Consider the following 24850-nt stretch of genomic DNA (forward strand, 5'->3'; position numbering starts at 1 on the left):
TTTTTTCAAGTACTGTTTAGAAATGCAATGTAGTCTAATGTTAAAGGTTTGGTGACAGATCAGCACCCTGCATTTCCGCACATGGGGGAACTCGGGGGCATTTCCGCGCAATCAAACCCCTTATTTTAGTTTTTTTTCCCTATTCTTTTCCTGAAGTGGATAGGAGTTGTGTATAGGGCTGTATCCACATCACATTGTTCAAGTTCAACTATTTTTCATCACCAGAATGTTTTCAGAATATTTCACTATAAATGTTACGGGAGAATTAGTAAATTAGTGATTTCGCGTAATCACTGATCGTCTCCGTAAATTCGATGAATTTTAATGTGCTTATCATTTTCACCGGTGATTGTCCATAATTCCAAATTGAAGTCGGTGTATTTGATAAATATTTAAAAAAAAATTACTTTTGTTCTCTTCATTTAATCAGTTTATTATTTTGGGATACGTCTATATACAACACATATTTTGCCATAAAAATTTAATGAAAATAAGTAATTTTCTTCACACACGTAATTATGTACAAATAAAACCAACATTATCTATCGAATGCTTAAATTCTGATAAATTCAAGTAATTTATTGACGATTTATCTCATATACATTTACCAATACGATCTTACGACTATACACATAATCACCGATAAATGTGATAGTCTTGGTATATGAGCAAAATCCATTAAACTTACCAAAATGGAGTTATGCGTAATCACTTTTTTTTGTCACTTTTATTCACAATTTCTCACTTTTACCGTGGTGTATGAATATTAAATATAATACATTGCTATACATTTTATGCGTTAAATACTATGCTTTGTTTGATCCAGCACACGCGATGCCTCAGTCGTTGCCAGAAGGGAGAGGTCAGATGAAAAAAATAGCTCGTCGTCGTCTAACTAGACATCAGTTGTAATGTCCCTTTAACCGGGTTAAATGATCAGTTCAAATTATCCTAAATTAAGACAGACAAGTAGGAAATAAAAAACAAGTTTGTTTTGCATCACTTCAATTGCTTTATTACATTTGGTTGATGAGCATGTTACATTCAATTCATTCGTTAAGAACAACTTTTTTACGTCAAAATCATCTATTCCAAGGTTCGTATGAATAGAAGTGGATGGGTCTCACCATTGGAAGTCCATATCCATTCAGACGAATATCCCCCCTTTCCGCTCGCCGACCAGGTTGGTGTTTTAGTCACGATCACGATGCAGGTCCATTGACCCTGGTAGGACCAACCAAACAATAGAGTTCCATGTTTCAGGACAAGTGAGCAGCAGCCAGTTTCATGTAGAAGATCTCTCCACGATCGTAGATGAAAGTGCGTCGGAATTTGACCAAATCAACGTCGGAAGTTATAGAGAAAATACTGGACGACTCCATTAGCACAAAGTTAGAAGCTTCATCAAGAATAAACCGCTCGGGGCTTCATCACCCAGTGAGGGCGCCTTGTCACCAAACTGAAAACTTGTTATGAAACTTATTAGGTTTCCATTAAAACATCTTCACTGGACCCGCCGGGAACAAGAGAACTAGTTATTAGTTATTATAACATCTGTCAAGATTTCACGACCGAAGCAGAGATCAACTAGTTTCAGCTACTCAAGTAGTGAAAGCAAGAAGTAATCGAGCGATCGTGACAGGGTACGGCCTCCAGACCGGCCGTGCCCCCCCCCTTCCTCCCCCGCGACAGCGTACGGCCGGTATTTTAAAGGGAAAACTTCCGGTGTCTAAACAAGCCTCCAGACCAACCGTGGCCCCCGCTCTGTCCACCCCTAGTGGATATAAATCAAAACAAGCCAATCGGCTTCAAGGTCATTTCATTTACATATGATCTCAGGCCGGCAACATCACGATCGGCGGCCTTGATCGTCGCCAGGGCCGCAACTGGGGGGGGGGGGAGCATGCGGATTTTTGTGCCCCAGGCGCTAGACCCGAGGGGGCGCAAATTTCACATTCTGAAAAACCTTTCCTTCAACATTACAAGGGGGTGGGGGGCGTCAAAATGCGCGCTTGCCCCGGATGACCAAGCATCTAGTTGCGGCCCTGATCGTCGCCACACGACCACCGCTGCCGACGAAAAACAACAAAAAAAGTGACATTTATGTTTTCAAGTGATAACGACTTCGGACTTTTACGCCAGGGGTCCCATGGATACGTTACACAGTCATGTTGAATGCACATTTTAGCACATCAGAATCAACTAGTAAAATAAATCAATGATTTACCGATTTGAAATCTGAATAGTTTTGCAACTCCGGGCCCATTTCTTCTGGAAAACGTTTGAAGGTGTACATCCTAAAATTTATCACACTATATTGATTTAGCATGAATTTAAATCCTCAACATAAATATTACAACTGAAAATAGGCTAAAATGCAAAATTTTTACTTCCAAAAAAACCTTGCTTTTTTGCAACAAGCACATTTATATGATGCAGGGAAAAAGAAATCAGAGCTCCGAGTAAGAAATAACGGTTAAATAATAACCGAAAATTTTTTCCTGCAAAATATTTGATTAATTAATTCGGTGCTATAATGAAAAAGCATAAGGAATATTTCGATTGAAAAAGAAATAGAAACACGTGGTTATATAATAAAATCTAATTAATCATTAAGTATTGCAATTATTTTTTCAATGAATAGTTTTTATTTTCCGGTTATACACATGTTCAAACACATACTAAAATTATATTGCAAAAGTTTATTCTAATTTTGCAATGTAGGCTAAGGATTTCGACTGACTACGTGCGGGACACTTTTTTTTGAAAAAAAAACACGGTGATTTTCCCAAAACAAGTGGGGTTAGAATAAAAGTACTGTATGAAATAAAGAAATCCAGCGAAATTTTTGAAATATCTCTAAAACTTTTTGAGACATTCTAAATTATGTCCTCGAAATTGGCTCATTTTTTCAGTACTTACGCCAAACGTTGTACACTAAAAACCACACAATTTACTTGAATAATTTTGATCGTGTATGTTTCTGTGACTGTTGTCTGTGCACAATGAACTAAAAGTTTTAAGATACATAAAATATTCTCTGAGATATGGCAGTTTTCGTGAAACAATACGTAAATTTTCAGAAAAAAAATTCAATTTTTTTCATTCAAATACCTGTAAAATATTGAATTCTAAGCATATATGGCCAAGATCCTAGTTCATTGCACAGCCCACGTTATCTGGAACACTGTTGAATAATTTCATGAGAATATCTTGCATAGTGTTTGAGAAATTAGGTTTCGCGTGAAATAACGAAAAAATGAATCCTCAAAAAACGCGTTTGAAAATTGTATGTTGCCTTCGAAACCGTTGTTCCAGATGATTTGAATCAACCATAACTTTGTTGCTACTTATTGCATGTGCAAGAATAAAATAGTTTTGGATTCTGTGTAAAACATTCTTCCAAATGAATTTATAAAACCATTTTCGGTGTGTCATTTGAACGCAGTCAGTTGCCTTAATATCTATCGCGCTTCCATAATTAAGCAGAATGTTTGAAACATGTTTGTGCAATTTAGCGTACCTTTTGCATCTTTTTTTTTTTGCACTCTAAATCCTCCTCTGCTCTATTCATGAGGAAGGTCACTGTGTTTAGATTCCTCTTTCAAACCCAGGATAAGCATTCTGATCTTCGGATTTGGTTTACCCATTATGGAATTGATTCAGTTGTGGCAAATATTGCATCAGACGCAATATACTATATTATTGGTGCCCTTTTATTCGCTATTAATTAATCAATGCTACGGAATAAAAGTGCCACCAGCAATCTTGAAATTAATGCTGAAAATACCATTCTGTAAAAAGTTTAGCGCCAAGGATGTAATTGAGAAAGAGCTCTTTGGTAATAAAGGCAGGTTAGTTGGAACCTCTGGCAGGTTAGTTTGGAAAACAAAACAGAATGATAAGAATCATCCCGGAAGTCCGGCATGTTTTTATGTAAACATTACCCAAAAATACCCGGAGCTGCCCTGGTTTTTTTCAGCTACTGAGAAGATTGAAAAAGTGAAAAAAAAAAACATTATAAATAAATTAACTATAACACTGGCATCATCAAAGAAGAGGCCAACCATTGCAAAAGGCATGCGCGTGTCTGAAACGTATTGTTTGAGAACCACGGTAACCCAAGTAAACATTCCGAAAGTGATTGTTGAGGCCCAAAAACCATTGTTGCCCGACAGTGTTTTGCCCGTTTGGGGCATTTGCCCTGCTCTGGCGAACTTTTAATGAAGTCTATCGTTCAAGTCGGGACCCATATGGTATATATGCAAAATTTGGCGACGATTAATCTATAATCGTAGATTTGTATAGAGAACATACACACACACTGACACAAAAAATCAATTTCATATACCTACACTGGTGAAATAAATTAAGAGAATTTGCGTATTTTATCGAATTTCATGAAAAGAACTGAACTGAATGTAAAGCCACTGCTTCTAGACAAAAATGCAAATCTTGTACGTCAAATACGTAAGAGTACACGTGTGTGTAGGCGGAACCAGTAGAGAAACAGGCTCTATAAACGCGCGTAAGTTAAGACGCATTTCGTTCGCTAGCACAACTCGGCGAATTTCTTCGTGTTATTTTGCAGCAATCGGTTAATTTCCAATTGCAACAGTAAAAATGAGTAACCACCAACGTTTAGATGATGGAATGAGGTGGCGAATTGTGGGGAGGATAGAAGCAGGCCAATCTCAAGCCCAGATTTGTAGAGAGTTCAATTTAACGCCCAGCGTCGTGTGTAACTTATGGAAACAGTTCCAGGATACCGGATCAGCCTGGGCAAGGTCGACCAAGAGCCACGACGGCCAGAGAAGATCGCCATTTGTCGATTATAGCGAGGCGTAACAGGAGCGCTACAGCTTCTCGGCTCTCTCGTGACTTGTATGCAGTCACGGGAACCTGTGTATCAAGGGTGACTGTTTCCAAAAGACTTCATGAGAGAGGGTTGTTTGCAAGAAGACCTGCTGTTTGCGTCCCGCTCACTTCTACGGGCAGGAGAATCCGTTTATCATGGTGCAGAGAGCATAGAGATTGGAGTATGGATCAATGGGCGACCGTTCTCTTCACTGATGAGTCCCGGTTCAGCCTAAGCACCGATTCTCGCCGTACGTTCATATGGAGAGAACCAGGGACCCGCTACCTACCCTCCAATGTCCGCGAAAACGACCATAATGGCGGAGGAGGTTTAATGGTCTGGGCAGGCATCATGTTGGATGGCCGCACACCTCTCCATGTCTTTGAAAGAGGCACTGTGACTGGTGTGAGGTGTAGGGATGAGGTCTTGGAGCCCTATGTTCGCCTTTTCAGGGGTGCAGTTGGCCCTGAGTTCATATTAATGGACGATAACACATAGAGCTCTTCTGCTCGACGATTTTCTAGAGAGTGAGGATATTCGCCGGATGGATTGGCCAGCCAGATCTCCAGACCTTAACCCTATAGAGCATGTCTGGGACGCTCTGGGGGAGGACAATTGCAACTCGCAACCACCCTCCTCCGGGAACCATCCAGGGAATGAAAACAGCGTTGCTGAACGAGTGGGACCAATTGCCACAGGAAATGATAAACTGCCTTATTTCAAGTATGAAATGACGCTGCGAGACCTGTATATCTGTAAGAGGGGACCATACCCCCTATTAACCCATTTTTTTGTTTATTCTGCAACCGCTGTTTCCGACTCCAACGAGTGTTACGCACGATCATGCGTGTGTATTACAATTACGGAATGGTTATTTGTTTTGTATTGTATCAATGTATGTACGTATCACATTTCATTAAAATCGGTACAGTAGTTCTAGAGGTAATCGAACAAGTCTGCAAATTCTCTTTATTTCTTACACCAGTGTATATATAGATTTTCACACACACACATAGTTGAAGTTTCGGACACCTTGTTTAATTGATATTTATTTTTTCACTTGTATTACTGTCAGTGTGGGGGAGGAGGGTAGCACGACTGCACCCATCACACACTTCCTAGGGCGGCATTGTCATATTCTTCTGTCTCTGATGCCAAGAAGTTGCCTCGGTTGATCAAAGGAAAGCATATTCTTCAGCCACAACAAATTTTTTCGGCGTACTGCAATTTCTTCCTTTTTTCTCTCATGATCATTCTTTTCTGTATTATTCTTCTGTTCGTAAAACCACATATTCTGAAATTTCACAGGGAAAAAAATGTTTTTTTGGGCGCCTTTTAAATTTCAGAAAAATTCAAAATTGAAAATTAACATTAAAAAAAACCACAAATTTCGGCACAGCCTGACAGCGCTGAAGTAATCAGTGGTAAAAGGCTTATTTACCACCATGGAGGCTGCCGCGAGGTCCACTAGTTAAATCCTGGTTCTTTCCCTACTGAACCTCAGGTGACCACCAAGGTACTTTTATATCGGACCCAACTCGATCTGTAGTAGGATAAATTGCTGTATGGCTATATGACCAAAGTTAGTGTGCGGTAAAGTAGTAGCACGTCCCAACAAGAAATCATTGATAAGAGTATTTCCCAGGACAGTACCGGTATTTTCTGTTTTTTTGGCCGTCCCGACTTTTTGGCAAAAGTGTCCCGGTTTTTCTCGTATTTTACATGAAACCCACTTGAATTTTTATTCTTTATTGAAGTCAAAGATTGAAATTATTTTCCAACTCATAAATTATATTATGATAATTACAATTATAAAGATATTAATCTTCCACATTTGTCTTGGTGAACGTTTTTTTTTTTTTTTTTTTTTCGTGGAATTCATTTTAATCCACTGCAATTTGCAGTAATGCTTCCTTTCCCGCCATTGTGATTATCCGTAATTTCCCGAATATTTGGCATTTTTGTTCGGTTTTGGCGGCATTTTTGGCGATAACTGGCGATGTCCCGTATTTGGAATCTCAATTTCCCGTATTTCTTTCGAGGAAATATGGTCAGCCTAATAAGAACTAATATTCAGTAGTTCCATTGCTCTTGTTGTCAAGAATTCTGCCAAGTTTTGGCTATCATGCTATTTAAAAAAGCAGTAAATCTAATTTTAATTTTAAAATTTTTTGCAGATTGCGATTGCGGAAATGATTACACTGGGTGCAGTTTTGACAAAGATGGAAAAAAATGTAATTGTAACAAAAATTTTGCACAAAAAGATGGCAATTGCACAGGTATGTTTGTTCATTTTAATGGAATGAAGCGGTCATTTTTCTTTTATTATTGATCTAAATTATGAAACTGAAAACATATTTTTAATCGAAATTTAGAAATCATTTATTGCATTTTCCACCACAACTCTAGAGAGCCAAAATTTGCATTTAATTTATTCTGTGCATTACTATTTTCAATTACATTTTCCTCGCACTATCATGTTCGAAAGAAGCGAGCATGACTTTGAACGCACATCTCATGGTGGAAATTCCCATTTTCTGGATATCACGAGAGGGGGAACTGGGAAAGGATAGACATCTGGTATTTGCTGGGATTCGAACCCAGGTCCTCTTGCAAACTGGGCAAAGCGCGCTCACCACCATTCACACCGCTGAGAGAGATGTGACCCTACATTCCTTATTTCATGCACTGTGGCATCAGGTGCTAAAGTAGAGGCATTAGTACCATTTGCTTACCTCCAGGTAATGCCCCCCCCCCACCCAGTAGAGAAAGTGATTCAGCTTTTCCTTAGCCCAATACCTCACCTGCTTGCCTAGTTTGCAAGAGGACCTGGGGTTCGAGTCCCGGGGAAACCAAATGAGTTTTCTTTCAGAGTTCACCTTGGCATGAATCCAGCAAATTTCTATTTTCTCGATGCATTGGGCTGAAGGAAAAAAACCGACTCATTCACACATTACATGGTTAATAAATCGGTAAAGCTTAAGGAACTGTAATGGAATTACCTTTTTAGCAATGTAGCACGCAAAAATCCAACGTTGTTAGCTAATAATATGCGGAAATGAACACCATACAGCTGTTTCAGAGCTACTGTAGCTCTTTCGTCAGTGCAAAATGAATTAGAAGTGGAAAATAACATGTTATAGCACAGGTCAGTCGCTAAAAATAAGAACACGTGGTTACATGGATCGTGGCCAGTGCCGTCTTAACGCATGGGCCCACCCGGGATCGGCCCGGGGACCTCAAGAGAAGAGGGGGCCTTACAAAAATGAGATCCGGTTAAAATTTTCTGGAATTTACCAGGTAGGGCCTCCGGAAAACCACTTGCCCGGGGGCCCGTAATGCTCTTAAGACGGCCCTGATCGTGGCGACACGTGGTATGATGGTGGCGAGAGAAAGATGGTGATGATGATGATGAAACGATTACGATGGGAGACTTGATGAAACGATTACGATTGTGAGACGGTGTGTGATGATGGAGTGGCTACTACTTCACCAAACACGGCCATATCGCTATATTGCAATTTACTGCCATTAGTGAGATGGGTTGGAAGCGCTGTCTATCGGTGGTCGCCTCGAGTTCGTTAGGGAAAATATCTTATCTATATCCTCCCTTGAGGTTCGAACCCGGGACCCTGACAACAACCTTCACGATGGTAGACGAGCATCTTACCACCCTGCCACTCGGGCACTGATGGAGTGTCTGGAAGAGGAAGCTTCTCACCCCTCCCCATCTTTCCAGCCCCTCCATCATCGATACACACCGTCTCACAATCGTAATCGTTTCATCATCATCATCTCTCTTTCGCCACGCAGTGATGCAAAGTTGCATTGAGAGTCAACTTTCAAGCGGCTTTGCAGTGATGGTAACTCGTGGGAAAAATTGGCCAAAAAAATTTGTCCACGTGGGAAATTTCTTAGGATTTGTGGGAAATTTTGAGAGCTAATCAAACAAAATAATTTTTTGAAAGAAATAAAAAAGTTAATGCAGTGCAATATTTTTGTATTGCAAAATACTTGGTTACGTATTTTCCTCGCTATATGGCAGTACATTTTTCGGAATGCGCGGGAAAAATTCAGTCAAAAAGCGAAATTTTTGAGCGAAATTTTGCTGGAAGAGGTTACTATCACTGATACCACGCGTTGCCGCGATCCGTGTAACCACGTGTTCTCATTCTTAGCGAGTGACCTGCGCTATAACAGGTTTTTTTTTTTTTTCACTCACGAAAGGAGCTACAGTAGCTCCGCAACAGCTGTATGGTGTTCATATCCGCATATTTTTAGCTAACAACGTTGGATTTTTGCGCGTTAAGGAAATGTGTTTTGTGGTCTATCAGAATTTGTATAAATACACGTTTATTGTGAGTTTTCAAATTGTATTTACACTTTTTTTTGCATCCTCATTTATTCGAAGATATAAATAATTTAATAACTATAAGGTATAATAATTTAATATAACTATAGGAGGTATAATAATTTAATAACTCAATAACTGAAATATTTCATGCCATGTATATGGGACGCTTATTAGTTATAATATGCACGCGTGACTTTCTTTTTTATCGATCCTTCAGCCTGTGACTGCGGCCCGGACAGCGATGGATGCTCATTTGATAAAAATGTAAAGAAATGCCAATGTAGACTAAACTTTGCCCAGAACAAGGACAAATGTCAACGTAAGTTTTTGATATCGATCAGTATGCGTGTCTCTTTTATTCATAATACTCATGAATGTAGTATCATTTCATGTTTGATCAATGATACTATATGGGTGTCGTCAACCAACTATCCCTCAAAGATTCCGCTTTGGTTTTCAACAGAACCCGGTTGCTCAGCAGAAAAAAATCCATCCTGGTCACAAATTCTGACATTTACGCACGTGGTTTTTCTACCGAGCAGCCAGCAGGATTGGTAACCACCCCAAGTAGAAATCCCTGTCACATACTCACCGTCTCCCCTTCTTTTTGAGCATGGGAGCATGCGTGATTGGTCACTGCAAGTGGCAAAGATAGTGATACGTAGGGTGACCATACGTCCCGTATTTCCCGGGACAGTCCCGGTATTTTCTATTTCTTTGGCCGTCCCGACTTTTTGGCAAAAGTGTCCCGGTTTTTCCCGTATTTTACACGAAGCCTACTTGAATTTTTATTCTTTATTGAAGTCAAAGATTGACATTATTCTTCAACTCATTATTTTATGATAATTACAACTAATATGAGAATATTAATCTCCCACATTTGCCTTGGTGAATGTGTTTTTTTTTTTTTCGTGGAATACATTTTAATCCACTGCAATTTGCAGTAATGCATCATTTCCCGCCATTGTGATTTTCCGCAATTTCAACAATATTTGGCAACCTTGTTTGACTTTGGCGTCGTTTTTGGCGATAATTGGCGATGTCCCGTATTTCCTCGTATTTGGAATCCCAATGTCCCGTATTTTTCAAGAAGAAATATGGTCAGCCTAGTGATACGTCACGAAGGTGGAGTTCTCGTGAACCTCCTTGTTAAAACTGCAATGATATATTTATACCCAAGGAACCAGAGAAACATATTATCGTTGTACAGGAATTGCTGCACGGTAGGCAGAATTTATTAACACGTTGAAATGTTCGTCAGGCACAGTCTGTATTGGAAGTTGAGTACATTTTTCGCAAATATGATTGGTCAGTTTCTTACCTTCCTTTTCCATGCTCGTTCCTCCCTTCTAGACAAGGTTTTGCTGTTCCTGTACATTGACAATAAGCCTAAAGAGAGTGACGAACCTTTCGTCGAACCATTTGGTTGACGGTCATCCCTCATCAAGCGCATTATCCGCATAAATACAGTCAAACCTCGTTAATGAGTCACTCTTGGGAGAGCAAAAATATGACTTGATAAGCGGAGTGATTAAACAGAGTAAGCCATAGCTGTTCCAATTCCTGTTTGAGGATAATTGGGAGTTCCAAAAAGTGATCCGGTAAGCGGAGTGACGTGTTAACCGCGTGACGCACTAACGAGGTTTGACTGTATTACGGGAGCAGGGAAAGAAATTCAAACAGTTTTGACGTTATTTTCGCATTTACTTTTCATTTTCTTTCATTTTTGTATTCATTTTTTCAAGGTTTCCCCCCTTTTGAATTTCTCGTTAAGTCTGAGCTACTATAAAAAACCTGCTTGCTAAAAGCAAACGGAATTGTTGTTACAAGTGACCAAGTGAGTGACCGTATGAGTAACCAAGTGAGCTGGAAATTTATCCGTGACAATTAACCTGCCCTGACCGTATGTATGACCGCACGAGTAAACATGTGAATGATGGTGTGAGTAACCGTATGAATGTTCAAGTAAGTTGGCCCCCTATGGTATTTTGTCTGCCCTGACCGTGTGAGTGACCCTATGAGTGATCAAGTGAACTGGAAATTGACTCCCTTAATATTTCACCTGCCCTGACTGTATGAGCGATGGTATGAATGACCGTATGTGTGAACAGATGATTGATGATAAGAATGACCATGTAAGTGACCGTATGAGTGGTAAAGGGAGTTGGACATCTACTTGTGACACTTTGCCTGCCCTGAACAAGTGAGTGACCCTGTGAGTGATCAAGTGAGTTGAACATATATACTTCCTGAAATTTCACCTGTCCTGACTGCATGAGCAATGGTATGAGTGACCGTATAGTGAACATATGAATGATTGTATGAGTGACCGCATGAATGATTCAACTAAGTTATTTTATATCGGTAGACATTTATACCGATTGGCATTTCTCCTGCCCTGTCCTTATGTGAAATGAGCGCAGTAGTAACAAAGTGAGTGACAAAGTAAGTGATCGTATGAATCATCAAGTGAGTGACCATATGAGTGATCAAGTGAGTGATCGTATGAGTGAGGGACTATGTGAGTTGGACCGGATATCTCATTTTGAACCCAACATTTCGCCAAGTCACTCACTTGGAAACTCAAATAAGCACTCACTCGGTCACTCATTCGGTCACCCATATGGTCAATCACTCAGTAACTCGCTCGGACACTCATATTGTCACTCACCTGATCACTATACGATCATTCATATGGTCAATCACTCGGTCACTCACTTGGTCACTCATTACAGTGAATCACTTGGTTGCTCGCTTGGTCACTCATACAGTGAATATCACTCGTTTACTCATGTGGTTAATCACTTGGTCACTGTTACGGTCAATCACTCAGTCACTCACTACAGTGAATCACTTGGTTGCTCGCTTGGTCACTCATACAGTGAATATCACTCGTTTACTCATGTGGTTAATCACTTGGTCACTGTTACGGTCAATCACTTAGTCACTCACTTTGGAACCCAAACAAGCAATCACTCGGCCACTGACTTTGTCACTCATATAGTAAATCACTCGGTCACTCATGTAGTCAATCATTTGGTCCTTCATACGATCAACTACTCGGTTACTCATACGATCAATCACTCACTCACAGTGAATATCAAACGAGTGATATTCACGGTTTGGGTGACCAAGCGAGCAACCGAGTGATTGACTGTAATGAGTGACCAAGTGAGTAACCGAGTGATTGACCGTGTAAGTGTCCAAGTGAGTGACCGAGTGATTGACCATATGAATAATTGTATGATTGACCAAGTGAGTGACTGTAGGAGTGACCGAGTGATTACCATATGAATGATTGTATGAGTGATCAATCATACGGTCACTCATTCGGTCACTCACTTGATCACTCATGTGGTCACTTGGTCATTCTTATGGTCACTCACTTTGTCACTCACATGGTCACTTGGTCATTCGTATGGTCACTTACTTGGTTATTATTACGGCCACCCATACGGTCACTTGCTTGGTCACTCATACGATTGTTCACTTGGTCATTCATTCCATCACTCACTTGATCATTATTACGGCCACTCACTTGGTAACTATTACGGTTAATATACTCGCTCTAGGGCGCGGTAGCCCGAGCGGATGCTCACCTAAAGTACCAAAGGATGTTTAGAGGTGTCGCGAGTTCGATACCCGGTTCGTCCTTGTCAGAAAACTTTCCTGACACAAGGGTACAACAAAAAACGGCGACGTGACCGCAGCAAAAAAATGCTACCGCAGGGAGTCCCCCATCGAGGGGTTAGCGCACCAACACCTCGACGACTATAAAAAACAAGCCTACCGTTCGGAGTCGGCAATAAATTGTAGGTCCCGGTCTAATTAGCCCTCGTGAGCAGAAAATGACCGCGGTGCGACAAAAATGATCAAATATACTCACTCACTATATCACTCATACAGTGAATCACACAGGCACTCACTTGGAAACTCAGATAATCACTCATTCGGTCACCCATATGGTCAATCACTCAGAAACTCTCTTGGATACTCATATCGTCACTCACCTGATCACTCATACAATCATTCATATGATCAATCACTCGGTCACTCACTTGGACACTTACACGGTCAATCACTCGGTTACTCACTTGGTCACTCATACAGTGAATATCACTCGGTTACTCACTTGGTCACTCATACAGTGAATATCACTCGGTTACTCACTTGGTCACTCATACAGTGAATATCACTCGGTTACTCACTTGGTCACTCATACAGTGAATATCACTCGGTTCATGTGGTAATCACTCACTCAGTCACTCACTTTGGAACTCATACAAGCAATCACTCAGTCACTGACTTGGTCACTCATATAGTAAATCACTCGGTCACTCATGTAGTCAATCATTTGGTCACTAATGCGATCAACTACTCGGTTACTCATGTAGTCAATCATTTGGTCACTAATGCGATCAACTACTCGGTTACTCATACGATCAATCACTCACTTGGACACACATACGGTCACTCACTCATACACTCAATTCCACACTCATAGATGCTGTCACTCACGTGGTCAGTCATTCTATCACTCATTTAGTCATTTATACGGTCACTAACTCACTCCTAAAGCCGATTTCACACTCACTTGGTCACTCATGCGTTCAGGGCAGGAGAAATATCAGGGGCGAAATTTCCGGGGGTGACATATGATGGGGACGAAACGTTAAAGGGGCGAAAAGTCTGGGACGAAATTTCAGAGCCGAAATGTCAGGGGCGAAATTTCCGGATCCCTGGGGATTGCACATACACCTTCATGGGGAAGTTAAAAGGCTTCATTTCCAGGGGCCCTTGATGGATCTCATTGTTTTCTTGCTGCTTTAACATTGAAAAATTTGCGATAGCGGAAGCCCAAAATATATCCAGTCTGGGGGGGGGGGCGGGCATAAAATTTGTGAATTCGGGCACGGGTAATTGCGTGTGTGGAGGAATGGATTTTATTCGTTAGCAAAATGAATACAAATAAACATTTGCCGTGGCCCTCACAGGGGGATGCCCGATAAGCTTCCGAGTCAGGGACCCCGTTTAATTTTGGGGCCCTGGATGAATCTCATTCTTTTCTGTTGTTTAACATTGTAGAAATTGCAACAGCGGAAGCCCGAGATAAATCCAGTCTGGGTCCCCCACTAAAAATCTGCGTATTGGGTCCCCACTAATAGATGTGGGGCCCTCGATTTTATTCGTTGTAAATTGATAAAAGCGAAAAATTTTCGTGGCCTCTCACAAGGGGGATTTCCGACGAGCCTCCAGGTTGGGGCCGGCAAGCAAAAGTTAACAGGTTCCATTTCGGGGGCCCCTGGATGAATCTCATTGATTTTTTTTGTTTAACATTGTAAAATTTGCAACATCGGTAGCCCGAGATAAAGCCAGTCTGGGACCACACTCAAAGTATGCGAATTGGTGTCCCGGGTAATTGGTTGGGGGCCCTGGATTTTATTCGTTGGTAAAATGAATATGAATGAAAATTTTTCGAGGCACTTCGCAGCGAGGGATGACCGACAAGTTTCAAGTCGGGGGCCCCCATGTTTACAGATTTCACTTTGGGGACCCTGGATGAATCTCTTTTCTGTTTAACATTGTACAACGGTTTTGTTTTTTTTAGCAATTTGCAACAACGGTTTTTTTTTCAGCAATTTCTGCTTTGCTCATGCCCCCCCCCCAGATCGAAGTCAGGCTCTGCTAGTGGTGTCTTAACTGATACGTGCAGGGGGGGGGGGGACCAGCAGCACCTGAATCAAATTATCATAGACACAAAATATTTGTGTAAAATATATTTCATTGCATTAGTCCAAGGTTGGGGGGAAGAGGGTTCCAAAAACACATATTACCGAAGTAAACTACCCTTCACAGGGACGGAGAATGTGAAACTTCCATATTGATTAATTTTAAAAAAAGAATTCGAACATAGTATTTTGAAAATACTGGGGTGTTTTGAAATAACTGAAGTGAATCGGAGCAGGGGGCTCCAAGAAATTTCGTCAGGAGCCCCAAAAAAATAAATTATAAAAAAATCTTACGTAAATAATTTTAGGCGCAATTGTTTGGTATGGCTAGGCTAAATATAATTATTTGCCCGATAAAAATACGGAAATTCGGCTTTGAAATACGGGAAAATACGACACATTGCCAATTCTTGCCAAAAATGATGCCGGAAGTTAGCAAAAAGCCGCCCCCGTGGAGCATGAAGCTAAATTAGCTGAAATGAAGGTGGAGAAGGCATCGGTGGCTGGTCAGAAATAAATTTGATTAATTTATATTTGTAATAAGCAACAAACTGTTCGCAGTGTCCTCTAGTGAGTCTTTATATGCTACGACGTCTTCATTAGCTGAGAGAAGTGTATTGGGCTTTTACTACATTTTAGGCATTGGTAGAAAGACGATTTGTTTACTTATATTTGTTACAGACAACAAACTGTTCGCAGTGTCCTCTAGTGAGTCTTTACATGCTACGACGTCTTCATTAGCTGAGAGAAGTGTATTGGGCTTTTACTACATTTTAGGCATTGGCAGAAAGACGATTTGTTTACTTATATTTGTTACAGACAACAAACTGTTTGCAGTGTCCTCTAGTGAGTCTTTATATGCTACGACGTCTTCATTAGCTGAGAGAAGTGTATTGGGCTTTTACTACATTTTAGGCATTGGTAGAAAGATGATTTGTTTACTTATATTTGTTACAGACAACAAACTGTTCGCAGTGTCCTCTAGTGAGTCTTTACATGCTACGACGTCTTCATTAGCTGAGAGAAGTGTATTGGGCTTTTACTACATTTTAGGCATTGGTAGAAAGATGATTTGTTTACTTATATTTGTTACAGACAACAAACTGTTCGCAGTGTCCTCTAGTGAGTCTTTACATGCTACGACGTCTTCATTAGCTGAGAGAAGTGTATTGGGCTTTTACTACATTTTAGGCATTGGTAGAAAGACGATTTGTTTACTTATATTTGTTACAGACAACAAACTGTTTGCAGTGTCCTCTAGTGAGTCTTTATATGCTACGACGTCTTCATTAGCTGAGAGAAGTGTATTGGGCTTTTACTACATTTTAGGCATTGGTAGAAAGACGATTTGTTTACTTATATTTGTTACAGACAACAAACTGTTCGCAGTGTCCTCTAGTGAGTCTTTACATGCTACGACGTCTTCATTAGCTGAGAGAAGTGTATTGGGCTTTTACTACATTTTAGGCATTGGTAGAAAGACGATTTGTTTACTTATATTTGTTACAGACAACAAACTGTTTGCAGTGTCCTCTAGTGAGTCTTTATATGCTACGACGTCTTCATTAGCTGAGAGAAGTGTATTGGGCTTTTACTACATTTTAGGCATTGGTAGAAAGACGATTTGTTTACTTATATTTGTTACAGACAACAAACTGTTCGCAGTGTCCTCTAGTGAGTCTTTATATGCTACGACGTCTTCATTAGCTGAGAGAAGTATATTGGGCTTTTACTACATTTTAGGCATTGGTAGAAAGACGATTTGTTTACTTATATTTGTTACAGACAACAAACTGTTCGCAGTGTCCTCTAGTGAGTCTTTATATGCTACGACGTCTTCATTAGCTGAGAGAAGTGTATTGGGCTTTTACTACATTTTAGGCATTGGTAGAAAGTCGATTTGTTTTGCTTACTTATATTTGTTACAGACAACAAACTGTTCGCAGTGCCCTTTAGTGAATCTTTATATGCTAAAGTATTATTATTAGTAATCTGACCATATTTGCTAGAGAAAAATACGATAAATTAGGCTTCGAAATATACAGGATACTGCCAATCGCAAAAATTATGCCAAAAGTGAGCAAAGTTGCAAACTCGTGCTAAAATCACAGAAAGGTTGCCAATCGCGGGGAATTAAGCACCATTTCAAAATGCAGTGGATTGAAATAAAAAAAAACATGAAGAAAAAATGCGAGATGATTATTCTTCTTTCTAGTCGTGTGTAGTTGTCGTGAAATAACTTCTCAGTTGGGAAGAAAGTTCTATTCGTTGATTGGATGAATAGAATTAAGAATTAACTTAAGTGAATTGCGCTTCGTTGAAAATCGTATCCGGAAATTTCACCTCCTACCGAACGGACATTCACCGAGTGGGTGAGTGAGCCAGCGAGCTACTGATTCCGTGAGCGGTTGAGTGAGGGAGCGAGTGGTTGGCGAGCGAGTTACTGAATTCGTGAACGGGTGAGTAAGGGAGTGATTGAGTGGGCGAGCGAGTGAACGGTCGAGTGTGTAGGCACGTGAGTGGGCAAGCGAACTACTCAGTAAGTGAGCGAATGAGTGAGGGAGCGAGCTAGTGAACGGGTGTGTGGACGAGCGAGCTACTGAGTTCGTGAGTGAGTGAGTGAGAGAGAGAGAGAGCGAATGAGAGGGTGAGCAAGCTACTGAGTCCGTTAGCGGAAGAGTGAAAGAGTGGGTGCGTGTGTGGGCATGCAAGTAAGTGTGTGGGTGAATGCGGGAGTGATCGAGTGAAATAGTCAGTGGGTGAGCGAGCGAGTGGACAAGCGAGCTACTCAGTCTCTGAGCGTGTGAGTGAGGGAGGGAGCGAGTGAGTGAGCGAGCGAATGAACTGTTGAATGGGGGAGCAAGCGGGTGGACGAGTGAGCTGCTGAGTTCGTGAGTGGGTGAGTAAGGGAGCGAATGTGTGTCCGAGTGAGCTACAGAGTCCATGAGGGAGTGAGTGAGGAGTTAATCAACGGGCGAGTGGGTGAGCAAGTGGGTGGGCGATGGAGCTACTGAGTCCGTCAGTGGGTGAGAGACTAAATGGTCGAGTGGGTGGGCGAGTGAGCTACTGAGTTCGTGAGCTGGTTAGTGAGTGAGTGAGCTAGTGAACAGTCGAGTGTAGCCAAGTGAGTGGGCAAGAGACACTGAGTTACTGAGTCCGTTAGCGAATGAGTGAGGGAGCGAGGGAAAGAGTGAATGAGCGACCGAGTGAACGGGTGAGTAGGTGGGCGAGCGAGCTACTGAGTTCGTGTGTGGGTGAGTGAGGGAGGGAATGGGTGTGTCCGAGCGAGCTACTGAGTCTGTCAGAGGTAGAGTGAGGGAGCGAGTGGAAGAGTGGGTGAGCAAATGAGCGGACAAGTGGCGGCGAATGAATGAGCGAGTGAGTAAACGTGCGAATGAACGGTCGAATGTGTGGGGGCAATTGTGTGGGCGAACGAGGTACTGAGTTCGTGGGTGGGTGAGTGAATGGGCGAGTGTGGGGGAATGAGAATTGTTCGAGCGAGCTACCGAGTCCTTGAGCGAGCGAGGAATGCTTTAATTATAAATATGTAAGAAATGATAATTATGTAGAAAATTTAGTACTGCATGTTTGAATTGCATGTTTCGAATGAAAATTACCAATTAAACGTGTAATGAAAAGTTTGTCGAGAACTACATCTCCTGTAAACACTGCCCAAAAGCGAGTGCTGTTTTTTATTTCTTTTTCTGAAGCTCTAGTTTCATGAGCCAACATTTCGAAAATGTTTCTTGTCACCCAAGTGGTTTTACGTGCAAGAATTGTAAGTTTAAAACGAGATAACACTTTACACAGTCTTTGAACTCAAGCATGGCTTTAAACAATAAGAAGCTGAGGCTGTCTCTTACCATTTTTGCTGATGGAGAAAATTAAACATAGACATTCCCTTTGTTTCATTAATTTTTTGTTCCAGCATCAGTAGCAGGGTATGGGTCTCGGTCATATTCCCGACAGGGTCGAACTGAAAATTTTAGTTTTACCGTATACGCTGCACTTCGCAACTTCTGTCGACATTTCCATTTCTCGCGGCTAGGGGGCGTTGTAAGGCGCTAATCAGGGTGACAAATGTCGATCAAATAAAATTTTCAAATTTTAATTTCTTTGTATAAGCCACGCTTCGCGTTTTCTGTCGGTAATTTTATAACGGTGTTCTTTTCTCTCACCTAGACCTCTACCGCCCCTAAATTCCCCCCCCCCGGGGACAGTTGCCCTACCTCTCCAGTGCCGGCCCTACCCTGGGTAAAAGGGTTTTATGTTTTTTGTTTCGGGTTCCACTTGACTGGACACACCTGCTCACCAATTCGCATTCTGAATGTCAAAATTTTTGAATAGATCTGGTTGTCATGAGGCCGATTTTGGTATTGGGATCTTCGGGCCATTTCCTGGTGGCCCAGGCATTAAGACGGCTCTGGCCCCGACTACATGCAGTGCTTACATCGCAAGGCTGATAGTGCAACAACCCTGGGGAGTCACGATGAATCTATACATTTTTTTATATTATAAAATTTGTGAATTACAATGAATTTCCTATAGGGAAAAGGAGTTATTAGCCTTCAGATAGCATTGAAATTATCAGAAATTGATTGTAGTTGCATATAAAGGTAGATATTTTCTTCCGATGTTTCAATTCCATCGAAAATCAGAAATTTATTTATTTTTTGTATCAAAAAAAAATGTTTTTGATTGTCTGGGAGGGGGCGCATAGGGGGCTCGTGCTTCTCCCCCCCCCACGTATGTGCCTGATCCCACTATACGTTTTAGAAGGGGGGGGGCGAAGCTGACAAAATTTTGCTAACGGGGGCGGATGTCTAAAATGTCCGAAAAATCGTCTGACGTAATATTTGAATGGGCCCCCTATGAAAAATGAACGTGAAAATATGCATTTTTAAAAATGCTGAAGTTTCCCTAAAAATGAAAAACATGCGCAAAAAGAAAAAAAATTCATAAAAAAAGAAAAATATGCGTGAAACAGAAAAAAATAAATACTCTATCAAAAGCCCTGAACTGGGCCTAACGTAAGAAAAGGTAAACGCACAGTAAAACTAAAAAATGTGAGCAATAGATGAAGAACGCGTGTATTTAGAAGTGTAAAGATATGCATTCACAAAAGTGCAAAAAATATGCAATTAAAAATGCCTGAAAATATGCAATTAAAAATGCCTGAAAATATGCAATTAAAAATGCCTGAAAATATACAATTAAAATGCGCCTAAATAAATGCAGTGCCTGAAAATATGCCCCAAAATGATCGATACTCAATGGTAAAGTATTTTCTTGGAAAAATTGAAGAAATTGATAAAATTTGGGGAATGGAAAGAGGTAACAACAATCTTGCAAACATATTGTACAATGCACTCAATTCTAAAACTTCAGTGATTTCATGCACTTATACTGTATATGCATTCACTATAAAAAGTGGTAAAATATGCACTTATGCACTTGCATATAATCTGGGTTCTAGTAATAATATACGGTTCACATAATAACAATGTCTCTTAATATGGAAACTTAATTGGTGGACTCCATTCCCTTGAACTCAGACAGGACTTAGAACCAGGGGAATATCTCAAGCAATGCACACCACTGCGAGATCCACATCTCCCTAGATGTGAGCGTCGATCTCCTCTGGAAAAACAAGTCATCCACTGGAAAAATGTACTCACCTTCTAAGGCATCACCGCCCGAGGGGTACCGCGATTCCGGACAACTCGCTCCCCAGTCTGGTCCATTGCTATAAAACCCTGTGTCTCCTCCGCTAGTGTAAAACAAATCGCGTGGCAATTAGCTTATAGAACTTCTTGACACTTTACACTAACATCCTTGAGAGTTCTCGACCTGCAATGGCTATCACATGTGGCGTGGTGGTGGTTGTATGCGTTATATATGTGCAAGTGAGTGTATGTGTGAGCGCGCGCTTTTCATGTGTGCATGTTTTTATGTGACTAGAACAAATACACGAATTCCACCAAGGTTAAATGAAAGTCTGCAACGAACGCTCACTGCTCTCGTCTTTTATGGGCAATTACGCCCATTGTTGGTAAATTGAAAAGATAGCTTTCATTGTTAGCACTTAGACAGACCACCTCCTATATTCTTAATAGTTCATTGTCACTTTTTGCCTACTCTGTCGACGGAAAATTTTGGAAATTTCTTGCATTCAATTCTGATGCAAGAAATTGCAAATTCCAGCTGGAACTACTGAATTATTCCCAAAAAAAGAACCCGTATATAAGACCGACATCAAAGTATAGAAACGAATTTTTCAACAAAAAAACTCGTCTTATATGCAGTGGAGGAGGTCTTAGGGCAGTGCGACCTGTGCACCGGGCGCAAAATAATAGGAGGCGCCGAAACCTTGAGAAGTTATACGTGCAGGAAAAGTGAGGCGGTTATACAATAGACAGGCAAACACTTCCTTCACAATTCAAAGATAGTTAAATTCGATGCCGAACCTTGACCATATGCCCGTATTTTACGGGACTTTGTTGTTTATCAATACTTCCGAAAAAATTTCTTTACTAATTTACATTTAAAGAATTAAATTAATGACGTTATTTTCAGGGGGGGGGGGGGTCGTGCGCCTACGCGCCTCCTTCACGAGCCGACCCTGATTCTCATAATTTTTTTTTTCACGTTATAAATTCACTATAGAATGGCCCTTAAAGAGTCTGGCCAGGGGCAAGCCAAAGATCCCAGCCTAGGGGCCCCTGCTGCAGTATGTGGGGGGGGGGGGCATTGCTATAGGGCAGCGATTCCCAATCAGCAGAGCCGTAACTAGGCTGGGCAACCAGGACACGAGCCGAATGGGGAGGGAGAGGACGAACAAGAAATGTACACTTATTTTGCATAATTTCTCATTTTTAAGGGACCCCCAGAAAAAAAAATGTCTGCTCCGGGTCCCCGAGAAGTTACACTACAGCCCTGCCGATTAGGGGTGCCTGGATCCCAGGGATATGTAGCTTTTTTATGGGGTTCCACGGCCTAATTTAATGTAATATACGATTTACTACACTTTTCCGCTAAAAGTGATCTATTTTTGGTCAGCTACATCCAACAAATACCCCCCCTCTATATGCGTTGGTAGTTTGCAGCGGCAGCATTGTTATGATTTGACAATTGTACTTGTGGCGACAGCTCTCGAGGCTACGTTTCCGCCCTGGGCCGGTTCGCTCCTCCGTAGACATTGACTTGGTGGCTACGGGCTCCTCCGAAGCCACTATATCGACATCGGGCTTAGTTAACACCTCCTATAGAACAAGGCCTCTGCACGAATCTCGTGACGTCACGGAAGAAGGCCATTTCACCAATTGCCATTGGATATAGCAAGCCGCTGCACTGACTTCTTTGTCACCTAAAGTTTTCTATAAGAGGTTACTACGTTGGAATTAGAGGACAATACAAAATTTTTGGAATTTATATCGGCATATCTATCAATAAAGCCGGGTTTTCCTAAGAGCAGGTTTCCTGCGCCGCGCGCAACGTGATTCGCACATCGCGGCACGCCGTTCAGCTCACCAATAAGAAAAGCAGTACAACGGTTTTCCTACAGAGAGCAATACGGCTCACGACAGCGCTTCACGTCGGGCGTGATCGGCCGACTGCTTCTGGAGGGGTCAAATGCGTCGTGCGCCGCGGTTTTGCCGATATTCTCTTCACTCTCTCTTGTGTGTTTTCTTTCCCTTCCCTTCAAACCGGAGCATGCAGACGACAGAGTAGCTGATGTCAAGGCCATATACTATAATATAGCGGCCTTGATCTGATGCGCCAAGCTAGGAAAATCACAAACGCGTAACGTAATTACGTAACACGTTTCTGCCGGCGCGAAATGGTCTAATTCGGTTTGAACCGAATATGAACGCTACACAGGTTGGAGTAGTGTCAATATAACTAAGCTGAGTAGTGTCTGTTGAATTATACTGACACTACGCCGACCTGTGTAGTGTCCGTTGTGGTGGGCGTAGTTCATTGAAACTTGGTATGTACATTATTTGGACCATGGGAAAAAAGATAACTGTGATTTTAAAAAAAAGCGTAACTTTTTCACCTGGTGGTCAAAAATTGAACAATTTTTTATATCGAATCTTAATTTTTCCCATGGGTCCATATATCCTATACACACCAAAATACCCTCCATCAGAATGGGAGCTACCTACATCTGAGTAGTGTCAGTTTATTTATAACCACCCTGTTATAAGCACTTGACTACTAAACCAGACACATACACCTCGTCCATATTCCTCTGCGGAACCTCTAACGAATTGGTACATGTTGGAGTGTACGTGTAGTGAAACCTGGCGCGTGAAGTTTGTTTCTGTGTGACGCTTGTTATGTGTAGTGCTGCCATCTGCCAACAGTTTTTCTAACTGTGAGTGAAGTGTAATTAATGATTGAATGATTTATCGTTGTAGGCCTGTTGCTCTCAGTGGCGAGGCTTTTTAATGGGGAGATCGGCTCGCATTTATAAGCACTTGACTTATACACTATTTAAATACTATACATTATTTTTGTTTCTTATTGGATGTGTTGAATATAATGACTATATTTGATTAAAATATTCATGTTTACAGAATGCGTACTGCCCAAAGACACCTGCAAGGGTGGAAACTGCATTTTTGTAAATGGCACAGCGTCATGTCAGTGCCCAGCCGGATCCAAGCTGGTAAATAAAGAATGCAAGCGTAGGTTTTTGATTTTTTTTTTAAATATATGTTATAATCAAATCATATTTTTCTATTAATTTTACTTTTACAGAGTTGCCATCTGTTATCCGTAGTTTCTAGAGATGGCCTCACTACACTACGGAGCTACACGGCAGATAATCTCAATACTATGGAAATCGTTCGTTCTGTTGTTGATTTTTTGTTTGTTCGAAAGCTATGGCAGTCTCATCAGACTCACGTCTTTTAGTGTTTCTTGCTGTATTTTACTCTCTCTTTTCTTTTAGTGTGTAATAAATCTGGTCTATCTCTACCGCCTAGCAATAACGTAATGGCAAATTTGCATTAACGTGTGTGAGTGAATGAGAGAAGACTAACACCGGGGTAGGAGATCGAATTGATGTATTCAGGGCTCCAACTCGTCCTACTTTTCGGTAAAATGTCCTACTTTTGTCCACCTTTCTTGGTTTTGTCCAGGCCCGTTATTTGGGGGGGTCAGGGGGGGGAGTCCGTTGCCCCCCCCCGGCTTTTCAAAATACACTACAAATGGAATATATATACAAATATATATATATACATATATGCATACCTTGAGTACATGTTTTTTGCCCCTCCCCCCCCCCCGGCAAAAGTTTGCCCTCCCCTGGAAAAAGTTGAAATGACGGCCCTGGTTTTGTCCTACTTTTCCTACTTTTTACGAAATCCTATCTACAATATTTGTGCAATTGGTGGGTAACTGAGCAGGGAATCATCGATATATTGCCAGATAGTAGATCATTATCGGTCGCACTACGGTCATTTTCTGCACACGAGGGCTAATTAGACCGGGACGTTCTATTTGGGGAGGTGGGGACGTAATGTGGACTATTTGGTTTATTAGTTTTTCATTTGCTAAGTTTTGAGGGTTCAACAAGTAAAGTAGTCATTAAAAACTGTCTGGATGGAAAAAATAATTTTGTATTTACTTTTCATGGTCTTGGACAATAACTAACATTCATCATTCAAATTTATGGCGCATATTTTGTGTATAGGTGAAAGAACAGTTTGAATTACAAAGTAGTTGAATACATAGACCTATTCTAGATTTGGTGATTCTGATGCTACCCAATAGCATTCCATTGTCTTCTGTACTTTTAAGGCATACACAGGCGTAAACAATGTATACAATACTCAACAAAGAGCTTTCTTTCAAACCGAGCGCAACTCAAGTCCACACGCGTAGATAGACATGGAAGTC

General features: G+C 41.2%; 1 protein-coding gene and 1 long non-coding RNA gene across 3 annotated transcripts in view; one reads left to right on the forward strand and one right to left on the reverse strand.

The window, feature by feature from the left end:
• The window catches only part of LOC149080860 (uncharacterized), a 131206-nt gene that overhangs the window by 65804 nt on the left and 40552 nt on the right, over positions 1 to 24850 (forward strand). For both annotated transcript variants that reach the window (XM_089237537.1, XM_089237538.1), the window contains exons 25-27: positions 7036 to 7137; positions 9430 to 9531; positions 23524 to 23634. In XM_089237537.1, the coding sequence (XP_089093663.1) occupies positions 7036 to 7137; positions 9430 to 9531; positions 23524 to 23634 (315 nt within the window). The remainder of the gene's footprint in view (positions 1 to 7035; positions 7138 to 9429; positions 9532 to 23523; positions 23635 to 24850) is intronic.
• LOC149080861 (uncharacterized) lies at positions 5875 to 8258 on the reverse strand. The gene is made up of 2 exons (XR_016193396.1): positions 7861 to 8258; positions 5875 to 6152 (listed from the first exon to the last, which is right to left on the reverse strand). It is a non-coding gene; the product is annotated as an uncharacterized LOC149080861 (long non-coding RNA).

Source organism: Pholcus phalangioides, unplaced genomic scaffold (assembly GCF_987345545.1).
Source record: "Pholcus phalangioides strain wild (caught in Gottingen) unplaced genomic scaffold, Ppha-v1.0 ptg000010l_1, whole genome shotgun sequence".
Lineage (NCBI taxonomy): Eukaryota > Metazoa > Arthropoda > Arachnida > Araneae > Pholcidae > Pholcus > Pholcus phalangioides.